General features: G+C 39.5%; 2 protein-coding genes and 1 pseudogene across 3 annotated transcripts; 2 read left to right on the top strand and 1 right to left on the bottom strand.

Annotated features, from left to right (window-relative positions):
* Positions 1–3,067: 3,067 nt before the first annotated feature.
* LOC103716021 (polygalacturonase-like) lies at positions 3,068–5,327 on the top strand. Its single transcript, XM_008803864.6, has 4 exons — positions 3,068–3,546; positions 4,006–4,295; positions 4,378–4,606; positions 4,790–5,327. Exons 1-4 carry the CDS (start codon positions 3,127–3,129, stop codon positions 5,006–5,008), a joined length of 1,158 nt encoding a protein of 385 aa, XP_008802086.2. The 5' UTR covers positions 3,068–3,126; the 3' UTR covers positions 5,009–5,327.
* Positions 5,328–12,322: 6,995 nt separating this feature from the next.
* On the bottom strand, positions 12,323–17,125 carry LOC103699321 (probably inactive leucine-rich repeat receptor-like protein kinase At5g48380). 2 transcript variants are annotated; one of them, XR_016400325.1, is made up of 4 exons: positions 16,994–17,115; positions 15,217–16,154; positions 13,946–15,080; positions 12,323–13,320 (listed from the first exon to the last, which is right to left on the bottom strand). XR_016400325.1 is itself a non-coding variant. In XM_039133654.3 (3 exons), the coding sequence occupies exons 2-3, from the start codon at positions 16,051–16,053 to the stop codon at positions 14,082–14,084; spliced, it is 1,836 nt and encodes a 611-aa protein (XP_038989582.3). In that variant the 5' UTR covers positions 16,054–16,154; positions 16,994–17,125; the 3' UTR covers positions 13,845–14,081. The 2 variants fall into 2 exon arrangements, 1 of the variants encoding a protein (XP_038989582.3); XM_039133654.3 differs by lacking the exon at positions 12,323–13,320 and having other exon boundaries at positions 13,845–15,080; positions 16,994–17,125.
* A 2,377-nt stretch (positions 17,126–19,502) lies between these two features.
* LOC148714120 (cell division control protein 2 homolog C pseudogene) lies at positions 19,503–20,183 on the top strand (annotated as a pseudogene).
* The last annotated feature ends 2,500 nt before the right edge of the window (positions 20,184–22,683 follow it).

Here is a 22,683-nt window from a genome sequence, read left to right on the forward strand (position 1 = left end):
GCTGGATCCAAACTGCGGAAAGACGAATCGAGAAGAAGAAGTAGTAGAAAATAAATCAAACAATCACAAAGAAAACAATTTTACGTGGTTCACCCCAATACGGGTTACGTCCACGGAGGCCACCATCTAGGGCTTACAAGAGAGATCAAAACTATCTAAGATTTTCAAGAGAGGTAAAAAAAAAACCCACCCATATGGTTCACAAAAGACCCCTATTTATATGTTTCCAACACATAAGAAGACTTTCTTATGAAACCCTAAGTCAAAATCCCATCTTGCCACCCGTTTCAATCAATCCTGTAATCAGGAGTCGACTCTTCACTTTCAGAGGTCGACTTCTGATAAGTTCGAGTCGACTCAAAAATTCTCGGGTCAGCTCAAAGGATCGGCATCGAGAACTGGCACGCTCTGTCTTTCTGAGAGAGTCGACTCTTTCAGTCTTGGAGTCGACTCGAGCAGACCTTGAGTCGACTCCCGCAGGGCTAGAATCAGACTCCTGTAAGCAATCCGAAAAACACCTCTCTGTCTTTCTCTGCAGCACTTAGCGAGTCGACTTCAGAAAACCTGGAGTCGACTCGACCAAGCGTGAGGTCGACTCCTACAGTCTTAGAGCTTTGCAACTCTATTTTTCACTATGGCATGTAGCGAGTCGACTTTCTCATCCCTGGGGTCAACTCAAACTTCACAGGAGTCAACTCTTAGATGCTAGGGGTCCACTTCATTTAGCCGGCACAAAATTTTTCAAGCAAACTTGAGCCGAAATTCAACTGCAATCGTTTTGAATTTCGAGACACCTTGTTTCAATAGAATAGGTGGACAATAAACAATCAAATTAGCAGTAATAAAGTAATCATGCATCCGCACGGGAAAATGGCCAAGGCTCAGAACCTTTAGCATGAACCTTAATTTATGGCTATAATGCACTTACGTTGAAAAGGGGTTCATATTTTTCATTTGGACACGTGCATAAACATATTGCAACTAGTGCTGCATGATAACTAAAATATTTGACTAGGATAAATTTATAAGATGGTCAATCACTGATTGGAAATGTAAATCTAACCTACAAATTAGCGAAGGTGGAAACCCATCTTTCCAAGTCAACTTTGAACTTAAAACTTAGAAGAATATGTCCTGCATAATAAAGAACGTAAGCTCAAACTTTTTTTTTTTTTTTTTTTGTAATTTAAACTTCCGCTGTCTTAGCCTTCAGTTATCCAAGAAGCAAAACAATGTTAATAAAACTTCGCTCCAAAAAGGTTAATAAAAAACTTTGATAAGAACACCAACGTACGTTCTTCAACAGTTCCGATATGAGGGGGCATATATCAGTCTGATATGATAACATGGATCAGGTCACTGGCTGACACTCCGAGTGCATGTTAGTCATTAAATGCTCTTATGATTTGTTATCATTAAATCCCATACACATCGGATCTGATGCTGGATTTGTTAAGGAAAAGATAAAAGCAACATGGGCACTCCTTACTTTCAGCATTAGTCGATGTAAAAAATTATCAAATAAAAAAAAAGTAGTGCACAAATCATGCCTATGCGTCCAAAACTAATTTTTTTCTCTTGATTTTATCGATGTATGGACCGAATGTGTACGAAAAAGATAATTGTATATTGCTCATTAATTTCAGTAAGCATTGATACTAGAGTGTCAAACTTAGCATTAATTGAATGTTCCTAACTTTGGACTTCGAACCAATGTAAACGGACGCGTAGAGGAAGTCCTTAGTTTCACATGGTTGTTTGATTAGTTGACAGTTCTTGACAGCAAGAAGTTCAGAAAATCTTAAGTGGCGCGCGCGCATATATATATATGTATATATATATATATATATATATATATATATATATATATATATATGTATGTATATATATATATATATATATATGTATGTATATATATATATATATATGTATGTATATATATATATATATATATATGTATGTATGTATGTATATATATATATATATATATGTATATATATATATATATATATGTATGTATATATATATATATATATGTATGTATATATATATATATATATGTATGTATATATATATATATGTATGTATATATATATATATATATATATATATATATATATATATGTATGTATATATATATATATATATATATATATATATATATATATATATATATATATATATATATATATGTATGTATATATATACACACACATAAATAATATCTTGAATTTCTAACTTATTTGGGGGATTACTTTGTGAATCACTATTCCATGAACAAATTCTGGAATAGTTGAAGAGCCATTCAATAATTAAGATAGAAGAAAAATGGCCAAATTTCAACAATTGGTGGTTTTAAAGCCTTGGCTAATGGAGAACTTAAAACTGCTCCGACATTCTTTTTTTTCTTTCCTTTGGCATTCTTTCTTTCAGCATTCATCTCATTAGTCTTATGAAATGAACTAGTATATAGTTTATAAAACTTAACCAAAAATTAATGTCTTTAAAAATCAGTATAATATTAAAGAACTTTTCCCGATATCCACAATTTATTGAGGCAAATATTATTATAAGACGAATCACATTAACTCGGAAAGTTACTAAAAAAAGTCTCTCAGCTATCTTGCACCAATTATTTTGCTTCATTAAAATAGCATACTTTATGAATGCCAATTCAGATGGAGCAATCAAAATTTTCGAGCGATATTTTTGAGTTACTGAAGCATGTTTCAATAAAATTGGATATCTCACTTTCTCCGTCATCCCTCGAAGAGGGGAAAAAAAAATGTTGTTAAAGCATTTTTTTTATGTATACTGAATTTCGAGGTTAGTTGAGCATGGGAGTCAAATCCATGCCAAAACGTACGGCCATGCATGGCCACAATGAATTCTTTAGCATACTCAAATTGAAATCTGCGATCCAAAAACCAACCTAATCATTTATTTATGGTGCCCCACTGGATCCAATGCAATAAGACTGAAGGGCGGCAGCACTTCTCTCTCTCTCTCCACTCAAACACATGCCTAAAGCTTTCATAAGAACCCTATAAATACACCTCCAAACCTCCCTAACTTCTCCATCGACATACTTTGCGATTTTCTCTCTATAGCTAGCCTCTTATTGTAATGGCACAGTCCATGAGTTTTCTTCTCGCACTGCTCTTCCTCTCCTCCTCCACAATGGCCATGGCAGCCCTCAACATTGTAGACCTCGGTGCCAAACCTGATGGCCGAACTGACTCAGCGAGGCCATTCCTGAGAGCATGGGCTGCTGCATGCCGAACTAATAAACCGCTGACGATCTATGTGCCGCGAGGCAGGTTCTTCCTTAGTCAGGTCGAGTTCCTGGGGCCGTGCAACAACAAAGCGATCAAGTTCTTAATTCATGGGACCATCATTGCACCTGCTGGTTACAGTTCGAGCATGAACTGGATTAGGTTTAAGTATGTTGATGGTCTGTCGATCTATCGTGGGACGCTTGATGGGCGAGGGCAGTCTCTCTGGGCCTGCAAGATGGCCGGCCGCAGCTGCCCATTTGGCGCCACAGTAAGTGAAACTCTGAAACTTTTAAGCTAGCTACTCTGATATACCTGCCACAAGTTTGCTATCATTTAAGATCTGACAATAGCAAGTAATAGTTTTAGTGGATAAGAGCAATTAGACTGATCTGAGAGGCAAAGTTTGAGCCTCTAAGCTTTGAATTTAATCAAGTTGCCTAAGGTCGCGCGACTTCCAAGAGTAGTAACAGAAGAAACTTCACTGTAAACTATGGATCATATTAAATTTTTCAGAGCCTTTAACTACATATCAGTACAAAGCTAGCTTTCAATTCAGTCAAGTTACGCAGAGTCAACCTCCAAGAGTAAATGCAAAAGAAATTTCACTGTAAATCATAGATCATATTCTAATTATTAAATGTTTTATCTGCATATTATTACAAAGTGATGAAGACTTGCAAATGTTAGATGTGGAAATGAGTTCTGACTGCGGGTTTTGTTTGCACAGTCTCTGTCATTCAGTCGGTCGAAGAACGTGCTCATCAGCGGCCTAACTTCGATTAATAGCAAATTCTACCACATTTCAATCTTCGGCAGCAGCAATGTAAAAATCCGAGGTGTGAAGATCACTGCCCCGGATGCCAGCCCCAATACTGATGGCATCCATTTGCAGATGTCGAGCGGCATCACCGTCGAGCGGAGCACCATAGGGACCGGCGACGACTGCATCTCCATGAAAACTGGGACTACCAATGTCAGGATCCACAGAGTCAAATGTGGCCCGGGACATGGCATCAGGTAACGATCGCCGAGCGGTCCGATACAACTGCGATCAAATGGCACCAAATTTGCTAATGAATTGTGCGTCTCTGCAATGCAGCATTGGAAGCTTGGGGGATGCGGCTAATGAGGCCGGCGTCCAGAACATAACAGTGACATCGGTGGTGTTCACTGGGACTGATAATGGACTAAGGATCAAGACATGGGCGAAGACCAACAGAGGGTTTGTGAAAGGGGTGACCTTCTCAAATGCCGTCATGCAGAACGTCCGGAATCCAATCATCATCGACCAGAACTATTGCCCCAGCGGCAATAACTGCCCGGTCCAGGTAATGAACAAAGAACCCTGGCTAGTGTAAGTTGTTGAATTTTTATAGATATCATGCAGGAGACTAGAACACAAAAACCTCAAGTCAAACCAGAAAAGATCGAAGCGTCCCTTGAAAGTCCTAAACAGCCGCTAGCTGCGAACTCTAGCTGTTCTAACTAAAAAGTTTTGAACATGTTTGCAGGGCTCAGGGGTCAAGATCAGTGGGGTGTCATACACTAACGTCCGGGGATCGTCGGCGACGCCGGTAGCCATGAGATTTGACTGCAGTCCGAGCAACCCGTGCAGCGAGATTGGTTTGAAGGACATAAAACTCAGGTATCGGAAAAAGAGGGCGCAGGCCTTCTGTAAGAATGTGAGGGGGACTACTGCTGGTTTTATCGACCCACCGAGCTGCTTCTGATGCATGGATCAATTGCTGGACTTGATCTAGAGATTAGTAGTGCGGACACCAGTGCCAGATCAGACATTTATCGAGTCTACGGTCGCCACAGGGTCCAGTCAGTTCAGCCAGTTTGATTTTATTTTGGATTGATTTATTTTAGTTGGGTTTATGTTATGTTGATTGGGTTTATTTGCATATTGTCATTTTAGGGTCTTTTCAGATTGTTTTCTTTGCAAGGGCCTATTTGTTATTTTGTGACCCTATATATTTGGGTCCATCCTCATGTTTAGGGTTTGATAAACGATGAATGAAAATTAACCTCCTTTCTTCTTCCTCCTCCTCCCTTCTCTTCTTCTTCTTCTTCCTCCTCCTTCCTCTTCTCTTCTTCCTCTCCTCCCCATCTCTCTTTCTCCCCCTTTTTCCTGCTGTCCTGCATCAACTTTGGTATCAGAGCCCTGGCTTTGCCCCCGCTGCCAAAGCCCCGATCCAGTTTATCAGGCCCTAGTTTCCTCGTGGGCTGACTTCACGCGAAGAAGGCGTTGAGCATCTTCTCCTCCCGGCTTCTTCTTCCAAACCGAGATTCAAAAAAAAAAAAAAAACCCTGCATTAGACCCTTCCCACCCATTGTCGCACTTGAGCCCACCTCCACCATCAGTCCCCGCCGCTGCCTCCCCCCACCGCATAGCACCGCCAGTTCGCCACCGTAGGTCGCCGCATCTCCACAGAAGCTGCCGCCCTTGAGTCCCCGTGTCTGACTGGCCTCCATCCACCGCCGCAGGACACGGACCCCAAGTCGTGACCGCTGCCCTCCGCCCCGGAGCGCCGTTCACCACCAGAGTCCGCCGCGCCCTTCCCCGCAGCTGAAGCCGCGAAATCCGGCGCATCTCAACGAACCCATCGAAGATTGAAGACGTACTGCATTAATGGGTAAGATCCAAAACCCGTTAACCCGCTAGCCTGACTCCGCTTCAAAAAACAAAAAGAGGAACCACACGTGAACTGTGTGTGCTCACTTGCATGTGAGTCACACGCACAAGCGCGCACGTGACCACACGTGCTTACCAAAAGAAAAGCAAAAAAAAAAAGAAAAAAAGAAAAAAAAAGGTACATGTTCATCTTCCTCACCGTGAGCACCCTCGCCACCGCCTTCGTCCGCCATTGCTGCCCGCCTCGCCGCCTTGCCGCCCGAGCTCCGCCATCCTCCTCCCCTTTCGCTGCTCACCTTTTTTTTCACCGCGGCCATCCGCAGCGCCGCCTGTCCTTGCCGCGACCGTCGTCGCCGCTCCACCACAGCGTCGCCTTTGTCTTACCGCCCTCGCAACCGTTGGTCCGAGCTTTTCCACTGCAAAGCTCTGCCGAAGCTTGCCGCTCTGCCTTCTCGCTCCAGGAGCCCATGGCCCCTCCGCACCAGCCCGTCACACCATCCCCCCAAATCTCCGCCGCACCCCGCCCATCCGCCGCCTCTGTCACTGCTTCCACCTTCCCCAGCACCGCATCCCCCCCTCCCCATCTGTCATCTACTCCGATCACACCGAAACCCCACCTCTTGTCGCCCTTCCCTTCTCCCTCTTTCTTTCTCACGGGCCCGACTCCTCCATCAGGCCCACTGCCCATCTCCCGCCCTGATTTCATCCTCACAGGCCAAGACTAAAGGCCCGCACTGCCGCTTCAGCACGCCTCAACTTTTTCATCACAGGCCTAAGCCGACAGGCCTGCAATGCCACTGCAGAGCCCACTGTAGCCTACCTCTTCCTCCTCCCTTTGGGGCCACGGCCCAGCAGGCCGATTCAACAAATCTACCAGGATGACCTCCTCGACCGATGGAATAATTTGCGACAAGGTAATCGGTCTGCTACAGATTACATTACCCAGTTTGACGAATTTATGATGCGATGTAATGTGGAAGAAAATGAACGAATGATTCTGAGTCGGTTTAGACGAGGTCTTAATGATGAGCTTAGGAAGGAACTCGTCCTTTGAGAAATATCCACCCTCGACCAGACCTACACATTTGTCCAGAATTATGAGCAGGTATCCGGGTCTATATTTGCTCGTTGTTTTGACCCTCAAGGACCACCTGCCAGTGCTCTCCTTTCCGTATCCCGACCTTCGCTTGGATCCATGCCCTAAGGGCAAGGGCATTCTTGGTGAAGCACCCAAATCTAGTTCTAGAATTCAATGTTTTAAGTGCCAGAGTTTTGGAGATGTTGCCTCACAATATGCGACTATATCTCTTATCATTGAAGCACAAGAACAAAAGGGTAATACCGGTGGATTGGAAGAACAAATCTATGAGCCAAATTTAAATGACATCCAAGACGTCAATGATGATCAGGAAGAACGTTCCGACAATTTAGGATATATCTGCACCATGCCTCCACCAGTTGTGACTGCATCCGATCAGTCCGCTATGAATATAGTAAGGTGTGCTCTCGCCCAACCTACAGAACATGATGACTGGAGGCGAACTTCGATCTTCCATACTTATATCAAGTGCGTAGATAAGGACTGTAAGGTTATCATTGATAGCGGGAGTTGTATTAATGCAATATCTTCAAACATTGTTTTCCATTTAGATTTGACTCCAATCCCTCAAACCTAACCTTACAAGGTCTCCTGGGTTGACACGTCTTCTATCCATATCAAAGAACGGTGTCTCATACCAATTCAAATTTTTTCTTATAAAAACACTATCTGGTGTGACGTGATCCCGATGGATGTGGGTCACCTAGTATTGGGGAGACCATGGTTGTTCGACCTTAATGTAACTATCTCTAGCTGGTCGGTCCAATTCTTGTTCTTTCGTGTTCGAGGGCAAGAAGATTAAGCTCAATCCTTTACCGCCAAGGGTCTCCACATCCTGCATCCTATTGAATTTGAGTGGGAAGTGTTCCACAAATCTTTGATGCCCATCCTATTTGTCCAAGAAGTTCATCCCCATAATTCGGTCAACAAGTCCATAGGCATGAGTCCCTTTGAGGTAGTATATGGTTATAAAGCTAGAAAGCCTATCAACCTTCTACCCATGTCACCATACATTCGCATTTCAGAGTTTGCACTTGCATTTGCCTATATTATTGTTCTTCCATCTGATTTTGTTATCAATTCTACTATTAATATTAAAGATCTGGTTGCTTTCAAGGGTCCACCATCCATCCTTGATGACCCTTTCACTGAGCTATCTCTTGAGCCCGATGATTCTCCTATTTTTGGTTCCATACTATCCCCACTTCCTTTGCCTCTCCCACCAGCACAAAAAGAACTCATTGATGCCATATTAGACGAGCAGACTATTTTTTCCAGTGCTAGAAGTATTCAGTATTTCTTGGTTCGTTGGCGCGGACAACCGGAGTCTGACTTGACTTGGATCATGCGCGAGGAGCTACCATCGATTGACCTGGACCTGTTAGAGTTCTACCGGAGCTTCACCGAGCCGTTTTCGTCAAGGTCGACTTCTTCCCACCCGGGGAGAGTTGGTGCGGACACCAGTGCCAGATTAGCCATTCATCGAGTCTACGGTCACCAAAGGGTCTAGCCAGTTCAGCCAGTTTGATTTTATGTTGGATTGATTTATTTTAGTTAGGTTTATGTTATGTTGATTGGGTTTATTTGCATATTGTCATTTTAGGATTTTTTTGGATTATTTTCTTTGCAGGAGCCTATTTGTTATTTTGTGACCCTATATATTTGGGTCCACCATCATATTTAGGGTTTGATGAATGATGAATAAAAATTAACCTTCTTTCTTCTTCCTCCTCCTTTCTTCTCGTCTGCTTTCTCCTCCTTCCTTTTCCTTTCTCTCCTCTCCTCCTCTCTTTCTCCCCCCTTTTCCTTGCTGTCCTGCATCAATTAGTAAGTAGATGGGATGGACTGTCTCCGGCTGGCTGCAGGCTGGTTGGAGAGTAAGTTTGCCAGATTCTGTGAGAATTAATTTGGGTCAAACCTACTTTACTTGTTGGAGTGGAAAGGGATCCACAAATGTATTGGATCTATGCATGGCTTGTGACTTGGGAGCTCAGTTAGTGGGAGTTACGTGGCATTTTGCATTAGTTGATAAGATTCCTTACTTCTTATGATGAAGATCGAATGCTACTTTATTTTGACCAACAAATATGCCAGCTAACCTGCATTAAATGATTTTTGGACAATTCAAATGAGGTTATAAGATAAGAATTTGAAAGATATGAAATTTCTAATGCTAATGCTGATAAAATTAAGACATACTTCAATTTAAAATGCTGCAATTCTCAATATATATATATATATATATATATATATAGTCCCTTGCATACCACCAATACTGAGAAAATCAGATTGAAGTCTAGTTTTATGGGGAGCAAGATGGAACTTTTGCCCTCAAATGAATAATCTTAAATATGGGAGATGAGCGATAGCTATCCATCTCCAAGATGGATGATATGAGGTTGGATGGTGCAAGACAGCTGAGTGATTTTTCTGAGTTATCATTTGCATATATAACTAATCCAGCAGCAGACTCCATGTTCATGGGAGTTGATGATAGCATGTGAGAAGAGTATTTAATAATTAACATGTATTTGTGATTATAGCTGTATAACAAGATGTATATCATGTAGTAAATATTGACTAATTTGAGAAGGAACGCAATGGTGTTTGAATGATTGGATGATCCAATCAACACGGTGCTTGCAACTCGTATAAAATAACATTATGTAGGGGAGAATCTTGCTGCTCCAGTTACTTCAGAAAAAACGTTGCTTGCAATTCTTTTTAGGAGAAGGTCTAAATGTGAAGAGTAGAAAGTATTTGGATGGCAACAATTTTTTTTTATTTCTCCAAGTCATCTTGATAAAAATGAAGCAAGACCTTGAGTGACACCTGTTCTTTTGTTAGCATGTTATGTAAGCAGTCGGCATCCAGTGCATGAGAATAGGGTGAAGAGCCTTGTTGCAGGGTCTGTCTTCCTAAGGTTCCTTTTTTTTTTTTTTAATTTGGTTGTTTTCTAAGTTACATGCATGTGATTTACACATGATCTGAAAAAAGGATCACATTCAACTAAAATTTTAAGAGATTGATTGCTACTCTAAAGTTGTTTTCGGCCTAGAACCACAAACCATCTGATTGATATTGAGATGGACAACAGTAAGAATTTAAATGAGAAAATAATACTAATATGTAGCAACCTAGGACTTCAGTACCTCACCCAAAAAAAATCAGCCAAAAAGCGTTCTTTGGAGACCCCTAGCCTAGATAAGTACTTAAGATCTATCCAATGCATATGATTATTACTTGGGCTCCTCCTTATATACTCTCCGCATTTAGGTCCTAGCGTCCTCGCTAGGTTAAGAGTCCATATCCATTCAAATCCAATCACAGGTACAATAAATCCAATTATAAATACCATGATAAGCTTGTGGTCAACTCAAATAGGCCTGCGCTATAATGTCTCATAGTCCATATGGGCCGTAGGCCATACTCGCTCTAATACTATTTGCAACAATCATATGGTTCTAAAAAGACTAGCCATAAGGTATTATTTGGATTCTTGGGCCTTATATAAGTGTACGAGATCTATCCAGGAAAAACTGATGTGGGACTAAAGTACTAAACATGTGCCTGCATGGGTTGTTGCAACTAGTCTCCCACCAAAATTCATTTGTCAAATACTAACCAATAGTGGTGGTATTGTGTATTGAATTGCCTTGCAAACTCTACACCCTAACACCAAATCAGTTGAATCCAAACCTGCATTCTAAAATTACCTATTTAGAATCATATGGATTGTTCTGTAATTCAAACCCACCCATGTCATTAGAAAGTGAAGCTATATATTATCTAGACTAAAAATATTATTGGACCATAAGTTTAGAAGAGCTTTCCTTGTACCTACTAAGCCTCGTTCCAATCCAAACTTCCTACAAGCAGATCACTCTAAGCTAAGCTTGGATGCATGAAATATCCCCAAAAGGCTGCTTTGAAATCATTTAGTAGTCAGTTTGAGATCTGTGCAGGCAAATGAATACCGGAGTTTGGAGTGTTTGGAGTTCTGTGCGGTGGAGGATCCAATGATAGATTCATGCGAAGGAAGGTGAATCCTTCTTTCACATCAAAGATAAGATCCCGATCCATCTATAATGCTAATGTTGGTACTTTTGTGCTCAAAACCTCTTGAAGCCTCCTCAAAATCGAAACTTGATTGAAACTTTAGCATGGTCGATCCATTGCTTCAAGATGCTTTACATAGATACTAGATAGCTAATTGGAGAATCTATCTGCTCTCTGATAACAAATTAATGGCCAGAAGCTACTTGCTCATATAAAATTAAGAATCTCACTCTTCATGCTCTTGACCCGTATTACATCATCTGTGTTTAAGGACATTTGATAAGTTTTCAAACTGATGCTCAAGAAGCTAATATAGTGAGGGCATTAACAACTATAATGTAAAGTTCAAGCCTCGTAGACCATCAAACTCCAATGACCTTACACTATCGTATTAGTCAGCATACTACATGTCGAAGAATATTTGCAGTAACTCAATTCATCAAGTAGCATTGACTAATTTCATGATAAGTCAGTATCCTTTTCGATGGTCAATCAAGAAACGCCATGCATCATTTTAAAGACGACGGTTGCTCTTTTTTTGACTTCTCTCTAATTTAAGTGTGGCCACACAGAGTCTTTACTATAGCATGCCTCTTTCAGCACCCTCCATGCAAACCAGTTATTCAAACCTTGGCAATACACCAAAGTATTGATGGCATCCATGATGGCACAAGCTGAACATAGAATCACAATTGCATGCATAAATGGGCAAAGCTGTGATGACACATGACTTGAAAAAGCTTGTTTCTAATCTTTACACATCTACTTAAAATCCTGATACCTGCAACCTCTCAAACCACAGTGAAGTCGGAATTTGAACCCTTATCTTTGGATCTTTGGAAGAATTACCACGAGACTTTACTAGCTTGATGGGCCCGCATCTTTCTCTCAACGAATAAGTTCGCTTCTTGTATTTAAATCAAAAAATAAATTGTGCAATTAGAGCTTAATTTAGCTTCTTGACAGTTATTTTTCTTGTTATGTCTAGAGCAAATCATGTAATGCAGCGGCTAAAAGCCTGAAACATCACAGACCCGTTGAGTGGGACATAGGAGCCGGTTGACGTGCCTAAACCAGCTCTAAATCAGTCCGGTCCGGTCCGTCCACTGATGTGGCACCAATTGGCTTTAGCACGCCGGAATTATCCAGTGCACTCCAGAACTTGATATTTTGATCTTTTTAGCTGTATTCATATCTGCCATGCTTCAACAAAAAAAAAAAAAAAAACATGTATCTCCATCTGTTCTTTTATTGATATAAGATATGTTGCTCCTAGCTTCAAAGCAGGCAATTCTATTGATGTTACTATACTTTGTGAAATTTGTACCCATATTATCTTCCTTTTAGGGAAAATATTGAATTTAACAAATATAGTAGTTGCTTAGAATGGAATGAGAGTGCCTTAACTAAAAGCTTCTGCTAGTGCTGTAAAGGTTGCCTTTTGCTGTTTTATAGTAGTGGGCTAGAACTCAATAACAGGCTTCCAAGAAAATAGAATCATAATCCTAAAATGAAATCACGCATTCTGCCATTCTTTTAGCCTGATTATAGTCATCAGGAACTTGTATATTGGTTCTTGAAATTAGATATTTGATTCTGCTTCTAGTTTCATGCATTCATCTGCTACTTCAACTCAGTTACTAATTTACTATCTGTAACATCAGAAGAGTGGATTTCCAACAGCCTTTTCATTTTTTTTTCCAGGATCATTTTTACAGTGTGTAATTATTGTCATAATAGAGAATCACTTAAAGGATTTGAGCTCCTCAATAAGTACGCAAGCAGTTTCGCAAACTCAGGAGAAATACTAATCCTTTATTCCATCTAATCATCTAGAATGAACAATTTATTCCTAGTCATCCTAGACTGAAATTTTTTTGATATCGATCACTTTATTTGGTTTATCATGCTCTATTAGATTAGCCCCTAGTCTTACTACCATTTTTGGGAGTTTTGGTATTTCGTATCATATCCCAGTCTGTAAAGTTTGATTATCACTATATAATATTGAGTTTTGCAGAAGTGCTGAAAGTGTTGCTGCATTCTTTTCCTGCACTGGCCATGACAACCAACTCATCGAATGCTACAGCCTTGTACACAGCTGCCACTCAAGGCCATACCAATGTCGTCAATCTTCGGTTGGAAACAGATGCTGGCCTTGCCAAGATTGCCCGGAGCAATGGTAAAACTGCCATGTGAATTGCTGGAACTTGGCAAGAGGTAGAGGTGTGCAATTTGGAAAAAACCTTGCAGATTGATCAAAAGTTTAGAGAAAGTTCAGAAAGCCAAAAAATAGGAATACAACAACAAAATTAAAAGACTAATCTTTCTAAAAGTATTAGTATACTTATTTACCTTTAAAATAAGTATGGAGGAGGCAAGAATAACAAATGATAGAAGAAAACCCTTTTTTTTTTTTGGAGGATGGTTATAAGAAAACTGAAGATGGTCTAAGGTAGTGGTACTTTGAAAAAATAATAAGCTCAATAACCTATTTATATTTAGGAAATGAAGCTTATGGAGTTATGTTTCCAAATCATAGAAAAGCCTGCTAGAATAGAGTTTCTGTAATAACCCAGCATACTTGCTGAAGAGCACAATGATAAACACTACTGAGGCCATTATACCATATTCTCTCTACGGACGTAAATAAGATCATTTTTCTGATATAATTGTGTTCTTCTTTTTGAATGTCTAGGTTCATTAGCTGTTATAATCCATTTTCTTCTGCATCTCTAGATAGATTAAAGTTTGTGCAACAAAATAAGAATGATGAGAATGATGGCCATCAATTATAATGTAAATGCCTTTAACATACAAGTAGTCATTCGACATGGAAGTGCAAATACATATAATGTAATTGCAACTCACCTAAGATACTTGAACAGCATAATATGCAAAGCACAGCCAGGAAGTCTCCCTGTAGGATGAGTAACATGTGCTGCCGGTTGCTTTCAGCATCAGTTGTATAGTTTTATTATTTGTATGATCATGCCAACTTTTTTCATTACTTTGCCACTATAAGTTCATCCAGATTATCAGCATCAGTGCTTTGAGGAGCCAGCAATATATCATCAGCAGCAGTAAAATGGTATCTCTCGCCGATAGCTCCTAGAAGCTGGCATACTTCGAGCATAGTTGGCCTCTCCTTAGGTGCAGAAAGTACACAAGAACATGCAACTTCCATAAATTGGAGAAGTTCGCTGTCACGGTCCTTACCAATTAAAGACTTATCAATTGCATCCTGAAGAAGGGAATTGTTCGAAAGATATGCGATCCACTCCACCAAAGTGCCTTTGAAGCGTTCAGGAGCATTGGACACCTGAGTGGGTCTTTCACCAGTAACCAGTTCAAGCAGAACAACTCCAAAGCTGTAAACATCGCCCTTTGGAGTGGCCACCAACGTGCGGGAATACTCAGGGGCCACATAACCGAAGTCACCAAACTCACCAGTGACAGAAGTGCTGAGATGGGTATCAATTGGATTCATAAGCCTTGCAAGTCCAAAGTCCGATATTTTTGCCTCATAATCCTCATCAAGTAGGATGCATTTGGAACTAATGTTGCAGTGAAGAATGCGAGGATTGCAGCTGTGGTGAAGCCATGCCAAGCCTCTTGCTGCTCCAATACTGATCCTCAGCCTTAATGACCATTCCATGGCTTCATTTTTCGTATCTGTCTGATGTAGCTGATCGTAAAGAGTCCCTTTCGGCATGTGTTTGTATACCAACACCCGCTCTTTCCTGGCAACACAGTAACCTAAAAGGGGAACCAAATTGGGATGTCTGACACGTCCCAATGTTGCCATCTCCGATGTGAACTGGCTTTCACAATGCTGGGAGTCTTGCAACCTCTTGATAGCAAGGAAAGAGCCATCTGAAAGTGTTGCCTTGTACATGGTCCCGGTTCTACCTGAACCAATGATGTAATCTTTGCTAAAATAATTGGTTGCTTGCATGAGATCGAACAATTTCATTTTTGAAACTGAATTTTCAAACATTGAAACCTGCACACCAGAAAACTGTGTCTAAGCTTTGTATAAGGTATACAGACAAGGAAAAGATAAACTGGCTCATCGCTTAGTCTTAAAAAAACTAAAGATCAATAGTAAAGTAGATAAAAGAGAGATGAAGTTAGCTTGCCTTGATGCCTTTAGCTCCCTTTAGAGTTTTCGCCCATTTGTTTTCTTCTACATCCTTTTCCTTCTTCTTGACAGGCAATTTCCGTAAGCAGAAAAAAAGAACAACTCCAACAACTGTAATTGTTAATACCACACCACCGCTAGCAGAGCCAATGATCACCCCAGTATTGCTCTTCTTTGAAGGTGGGCAATCATTCAGAGGCTTCCCGCAAAGTCCTGGATTATTTGCAAAATTTGTAGGGGAAAATTCAGGATGAAATTGAGGAATTGATCCTGATAACATATTATCAGCAACACTGAGAGTTGTCAATCGATTGAGAATTGTCAGTTGCCCAGGGATCTGTCCAGACAACCGATTGTGCTGAAGATTAAGGATACTCAGATAAGAGCAGTAAGAGAGGTTTGGTGGAATTTCGCCTGAGAAATTATTGAATGAGAGATCAAGGGTTGTGACAAAAGGTATCCTTCTTGAGATGTCATCAGGGATGGGCCCAGAAAGGTTGTTGCTTGAGAGATCCAAGCCAGTCAAGCTTGTACAATTCTCAATTCCCAATGGAAATTGACCTTCAAGGCCCATGTTTGACAGACGCAGGAAAAGGACCCTGTTTTCATCAGGATGCCAGCATTCGACGCCATTAAACTTGCATATGAACCCTTCTGTTTTGTTGGTAAAATTCCACGAATACTTTAAGTAGTCAAAAGGGTCATGCAGTGAGTCTTGTATCCTTCTTAAGCATTCAATATCGGTTTTGGTACCATAGCATATGTTACTAATTAAGAACCAGAAGATAATCTGAAGTAAAGTAGCACAAACACTTCTCTGCATAGCCATACACATGCAATATCAACTGGTATCCCCTCTCCAGTGGATGCAATGTGCTGCGAACTCACTCTGGCCTATACGACCAACTGTTATTCATTTCCAAGATACGGTAGTACCTAGTTAAAAAATAGGATCCTGAGTTAACTTAAAACTTGCAACATGCACAAAGGAGTTTTCTTGCCAACTGATGAAAGGAATCTAAAGTTCAGAAAACAGCAATTCCTAAGATGCAAAAGCAGTTAAACAGTATAAAATTTTTTACAAGTAAATTCAATTCACATTTATCACCTCTTTATTTAGCAAAAATGACAAAATATATAAGACCAAAGAACGAAAATTGAAAAGCAGTGGGCAAAGAAAACAATTGTGGAACCAGAAAACAGGTGCACAGTTTCATCATCCAGAGATGCTTGATACCTCAAAGAATCTTAAACGGCTCTAATTGAGACAATAAAGAGATAAATTAATATCTCGTATTCTGAGTTTAGCGAAGAAAGCAAGGCGTGAAGCAAATTTTGTAATGAAAAGCACCAACAACGAGAGATACAAGCTTTATAGTTACAGATTACAATCTCCAAAGCCATCAACGAGAGACAAACTTATCTTCTACAGCGTAAAGATAAATAATATCAAATGAATCAATTATGTAACGATAAAGTGAACTCTACCTTCACATTCTCAAATCGCACCAATATTTGATAATGTTCGGGACAAAGCAGAGGTTTCACAAGAAAATGAGTAATTTGATTGCTAGAGTATGATTGGCGCCACCAAGAGCCCATACCCCATGGTAGCTTTAACTTTCTACAAACTTAAACTTCAACAAGATTTAAGCAAACACAAATGAAAAGGGGCCCAACAAGAAAAAGATAACAGCAATTAATGAACAAGTATGCAATTTGGGAACGTCATAAAGCTACATCTTTAAAGTAAACCTAAGATCAACCGGTCTTACCAACTAAACCTCGACCATATCGCAACCCAGGCAAAAATAAATCTAAACTTCAACATATGAGTTTGGGAAAAACATGAAGCTGAACTACCAAAGCACTGAACATCTGCACCCAAGACTCCACCCCCAAAAGACATGCTTCGATCCAAGTCACCGGATGTAAGAGAAGAAGCATGGTCCACGGGAAGACTTCTACGCGTTAGAATGGTCACCGTTCTCGTGATGGGGCCCACGTTTTGTCTTGATATTTGACTAACTTAAGGCTCCGCTTGGAAGAATTTTGGACCCTCCAAAAATATTTTTAAATAAAAAAATATTTCATAAAAATTTCGAAAAGCTGTTTTTAGTTTTTTTTGCTTTTTGGAAGAAGCTTTATTTTAAATCTTCTCCCAAAAAGCTCTATTTTTTGGACCAAAATACTCATAATAAAATATAACAATTGCATACTTTATCCATTTATAAAGCTAAAAATCTGCTGGAGCCCTAACAAAGAATCCTAGCCGTGGATCAGATTCTCTTCTCTGCAAGAAAAAGTATTATTATTTCCTATTTTTGTATGCATCTTTTGAATCACATTTTTAAAAAAAATAATTAATTTCTTCGTCTGTTTCTCCATCCCTTTTTTTAATTTAATATTATGTTATATTATAGAAAGTTAATTTACGCTAATAATTATAATATTTTATACTTTTATTATTGATAATATAATATTATATTACATTATATCATAATACATTAATATATTATGTTAAATAATTTAATATTATGTTATATTATGAAAAATTAATGTACGCTATTAATTATAATATTTTGTACCATTGTATTATACTATAAATATAATATTTATTACATTATATCATAATACATTGATTTGTTATATTAAATAATTTAATATTATATCAAATTATTATACTATAGTATATAATGTTATATTACTATATTAAAATAATATTATATTACATTACAGTAATATTATACTATATTATTTATTTATATATTAATATATGTTATATTTTATTATGTTCTGTTGTATAATACTATGCAATGTCTTTTATGGTAATTTTGTCATACAAAATTACTTTCTCAATTTTTTTACGAAACACATGTTAAAGTATCACAACACTTTAGAAATGTAATTATCAAACAGTAAATAGCTTTTTATAAAAGCCCTACTTCAGAAAGCTCTACTTTCAAAAGCTCTACTGCTAACAGCTCCCCCAAACAGGGCCTTAGTCTAGCTAGACCGGTAGAGGAGCTGAGGAATAGTGCTTATGCCGTGTTTGGTTGCATTGGTATGGAAAGTGAAAAATAAAATATTAAAATTAAATTAATTTTTTTTTTGATTTGCGACTCAAATTAGAATGGATTGAAATGGCCATTGAAAAGTAGATATTAGATTTTGAGGGGTTGGAATATTTTTCATTTCCTCTTATAATCAAAATGACAATAGGACTTTTTTCAATCAAACGGCTGAAATGAAAACCACTCATTCCTATTTTCATTGTTTCAGAGCCAGCTCACGATAGAGAATATAGTTTATTTTTTCTCTTTAATTTTATGGCATTTACTTGTGTGTATTCCACGTACTTTTTTCTTGGTCAATTCAATTCCAATGAAAGGTTTCCATTGCCGCGCGCCACCAAGGTATATGTTACAAGATTACCATGCTAGCATCAAGATTTTCTTCTCCATCAGGAGAATTACTTGTATTTCATAGAGTTTGGGTCCTCTAAAGTTTGGTCAATTTGATGGTCCTATTTCATAACATCTATATACTGTAAGATGTTATTTGATGCATTGATGCTCGCATGATAACTTTTGCAACAGATGACAATCATGAGTAATTGTGCTAGCTTTTGCTAGGTTAAGGAGGTTCTATATTTCGAGAAGCACTCAGTCATGAGTAATTGGGCTAACTTTAGTCTGCATATGTAACAACACAAGACCTTACCCATAATGATTATGTAATCACAAGCATCACGATCGGCCTGTGGTCAACCCCAATAGATTCGTGCTGCAGTATCCTCTAGTCCATACACTATAGAAAAAATGGGCTATCCAGACATTTACATGCCGACGCTAGGTACAAGCGTCGGTAATTTTGGCTCCAGCGCCAAAATATGTCGACGCTTTAAATAGCGTCCACAGTCATGATATTATTACGATGCTAGATAGTGTCGTCCTTACTAGCATCGTCGGAGGCCAAATCAAAAAGAAGAAAGTGATTAGACAACGCTTAAAAGCGTTGTCGGAGTCCAAATGCTCCAACGACGCTTTCTCTAAAGCATCGTCGGAGTCCAAATGACCAGCTTGAGTCCAAATGAACCACCCTCCACCCACAATGCTTTTTCTAAAGCATCGTCGGAGTCCAAATGAACCCCCCGCCCCCACCCCCACCCCCATGACGCTTTCTCTAAAGTGTCGTCGGAGGCCCATTTTCCCCCACACATGCCCACATGAATCTCGCCCCCCCCCCCCCCCCCCCCCCCCCCGATCCCTAGAGCGAAGAGAGATGGAGAAGTATGAGAAGCTAGAGAAGGTCGGGGAGGGGATGTACGGGGAGGGGATGTACGGGAAAGTGTACAAGGTGACAGGGCAACTTGTGGCCCTTAAGAAGACCTGCCTCGAGATGGACAAGGAGGGCATCCCTCCCACAGCCCTCCAGAGATCTTCCTCCTCCAACTGCTCTCCCAAAGCATCTACATCGTCCGGTTCGAATGCCTTAATTTTTTTATCTCATTTCGATTCAAGATCTTTCTCTTCTCCCTTTCTCTTTTTTTTGTTAATTCAAATTTGTTTCTTTCCATTGGATTTTATGTTTTGGTTTCTAGATTGCTGAGTGTGGAATATGTGGACAAGAGCGGGACGCCCCTTCTTTACCTAGTGTTTGAGTATCTTGACACTAATCTCAAGAAGTTCATCGATTTTCACAGAAAGGGCCCAAACCCAGGCCTCTCCCATCGTCCGTTGTTCAGGTGTGTAGTATCTTTTTCTCTTGTGATTTTTGTTTGTTTTGGAGTGGAACTACATGGTAGAGTGATAGGCGAATGGTTAAACTTCTCTACTATTCGTCTGCTGCTCTGTGTCTCCCTTCATTTGTCTCATCTGAGTGCGAGATTAACTTGATGTTTCTTCTTATAATTTCTCCAATAGGTTGAAGGGAATGGAGAGCATGGATAGTGATTTGAAATAGAGGCCCCCTCCCCTGCCTCTTCCTCTTCTTCTTCCTTGCCTTCGGACAATCAGGGACCGCCCCAGGAAGCCGTCCTTAAGGCCTCTAGGGTTAGGGTTTTTAAATAATTTTTTTCCAAAAAAAATAATTATGCCGACGCTTATAAGCGTCGCCCTATCTTCAGTTTTCGCCGACGCTTATTAGCATCGGCGGACTCCAAACTAGGCTAACGCTTAGAAGCGTCGGAATAGCTTCAGTTTCTGCCGACACTTTCAAAAAGCGTCGACAAAAAAATGTTTCACTTCCACCTATCCGACGCTTTTGTGACACTTTTCAAAGCATTGGCGCCAAAATTACCGACGCTTATAAGTATCGGTACATGCTCTAAAAAGCGTCGGAAACGACTATTTCTTTTGTAGTGATAAAAGGTATTTTTTGGATTTCTTGATCCTATATAAGTACCCAAGATCTATGCCGCGAATAACTGATATGGAACTAAATACACGCCCGCACGGTCCTCACAACATGATTTGCTCTCCTCTCTATTTTATTCACTTTTTTCTCATTATATCATATATTTTTAAAATTAAATCAAAGACCATTTTTTTCCATCACCAAAAAAGGGACAACTTTTATTAACTCAGAAATACCACACTTTGGAAGGTTTGGAAGGGCTAGAGTTAGTTAATCTGATTTTTAGGATCCTAACCATACAATGCCTTATTTCATAGGGCCTATTTGGATACCTGAATATCTTTTTATGGACCCGATAAGATTTTTTGGCATAAATCCACCACATTAAAAAGATGATGGAGTGAGTTTTCCAACAGATCAAAGGAGCAAAGGAACAATTAATCCCCATTTTCAAGGATAAGATAAATCACATGGAGAAAGGAATCGATTATTCTTGAAAAACATGAATTAGCTATTGCTTGTTTTTTTTTATCATCTTGAACCATCAAAAATCAACCATATTTTTAAAGCAAATATCCTCCATTAGAAGGTTTTATTGGATGGATGTGATCTTTCGACATCCAAACAACCTCTTAACTCATTTGTTGGTTGAAGAATTTCGAATAATAGAAGGGAAAATGAAAGAGAACTCAAAGCAGAAAATAGAGAGAATTGAACAAAGTTTCTGATCTAATTCTTATTGAATGAATGATGTGAGCTATACAAAAGTATATACTAATAGAAAGGAGAGAGAAAATAACCAACTCTGTACAGCTGTGTAGTAACGTATGCAGGGCTAACTAATTGAGGATTAATTAACAAACTGAACCTATATTTAACAAAATAAAATGCAAGAGCTGTATATGTATATATGAATGTAACACTCCCCCTCAAGATCGATGGAGTGTGTAGATTGTGGACACCCTCTTTCTAAGTAAAGTGTGAAATCTAGCAACTCCAAGACCCTTAGTTAACAAATCAGCAAGCTCTGTAGTGCTGGAGACGTGTAAAGTTCAAATCAGCCCTGATTGTAGCTTGTCTCTTACAATGTGGCAATCAATTTCAATATGTTTTATCCTTTCGTGGAACATTGGGTTAGCAGCAATATGTAGTGCTGCCTGATTATCACAAAATAAGAGAGCTGCTTTTGTGTGTGGAACATTTAAATCACCAAGAAGACTTATCAACCAAGTGAGCTCACAACATGTGGAAGCCATAGAACGATACTCTACCTCCATAGAAGACCTTGACACCATGTGTTGTTTCTTTAATTTTCATAATATAAGAGAGTTCCTAAGAAAAATGCAGAAATCTGTAACTGAACGTTGAGTATCTGAACATGCTGCCTAGTCCGCATCACAAAAGGCCTTCAAGTGCAGCTCAGAAGTAGAAGGAAAGAACGATCTCTATTCTGGTGTGGCCTTGAGATATCTTAGGACATGATAGGCAGCATCTAGATGAGGCTGCTTTGGAGAGTCTAAAAACTGGCTCAAGACTTGTACAGAGTATGTTAAATCAGGTTTGGTTATGGTGAGGTAGAGCAACCTTCCTATAAGCCTTCTATAGACTGTAGGGTCAGCAATAGGATTACCTTCATATCTACTGAGCTTCAAGTTTTGTGCCATGGGACACTTTGCAGACCTTCCGGGGCATATTTCCGTTGACAAACAGAAATTCCTTTCGAGCTTCTAGCTATTTCAAGACCAAGGAATTATTTTAAGACCCCTAGATCCTTAAGCTTGAATTGTAAATCAAGGATTTGCTTGAACTGATTTATGTAGGAAATGTCATTGCCAGCAATATATCTTTAGAGTTCCGTGCGGTGGGCGATCCAATGGTAGATTCATGTGAAGGTGAATCCTTTTTTCACACCAAAGATAAAATCTTGATTCATCCATAATGCTAAAGTTGGTACTTTTGTGCTCAAAACCTCATGATTGATCATCTCTTTGGTTTGATAGCCAAGGGGCACAAAGCTTATTGATTTTCCAACTTGAAGCCTCCTCAAAATCGGTACTTGATTGAACTTTAGCATGGTCGATCCATTGCTTCAATACGCTTTAGATAG

Source organism: Phoenix dactylifera, chromosome 4, assembly GCF_051530095.1.
Source record: "Phoenix dactylifera cultivar Ajwa chromosome 4, Ajwa_hap1_PhDact_Kaust_v1.1, whole genome shotgun sequence".
In the NCBI taxonomy this organism is placed as follows: domain Eukaryota; kingdom Viridiplantae; phylum Streptophyta; class Magnoliopsida; order Arecales; family Arecaceae; genus Phoenix; species Phoenix dactylifera.

Excerpts from the sequence above, each read along its gene's own strand:
- LOC103699321 (XM_039133654.3), bottom strand. The coding sequence starts at position 16,053 with ATGTGTATGGCTATGCAGAGAAGTGTTTGTGCTACTTTACTTCAGATT. Across the intron at positions 15,081-15,216 it reads AGGGAGCTAAAGGCATCAAG|GTTTCAATGTTTGAAAATTC; the intron begins GCAAGCTAACTT and ends TCTGGTGTGCAG.
- LOC103716021 (XM_008803864.6), top strand. The coding sequence starts at position 3,127 with ATGGCACAGTCCATGAGTTTTCTTCTCGCACTGCTCTTCCTCTCCTCC. Across the intron at positions 4,296-4,377 it reads GGCCCGGGACATGGCATCAG|CATTGGAAGCTTGGGGGATG; the intron begins GTAACGATCGCC and ends TCTGCAATGCAG. Across the intron at positions 4,607-4,789 it reads GCAATAACTGCCCGGTCCAG|GGCTCAGGGGTCAAGATCAG; the intron begins GTAATGAACAAA and ends ACATGTTTGCAG.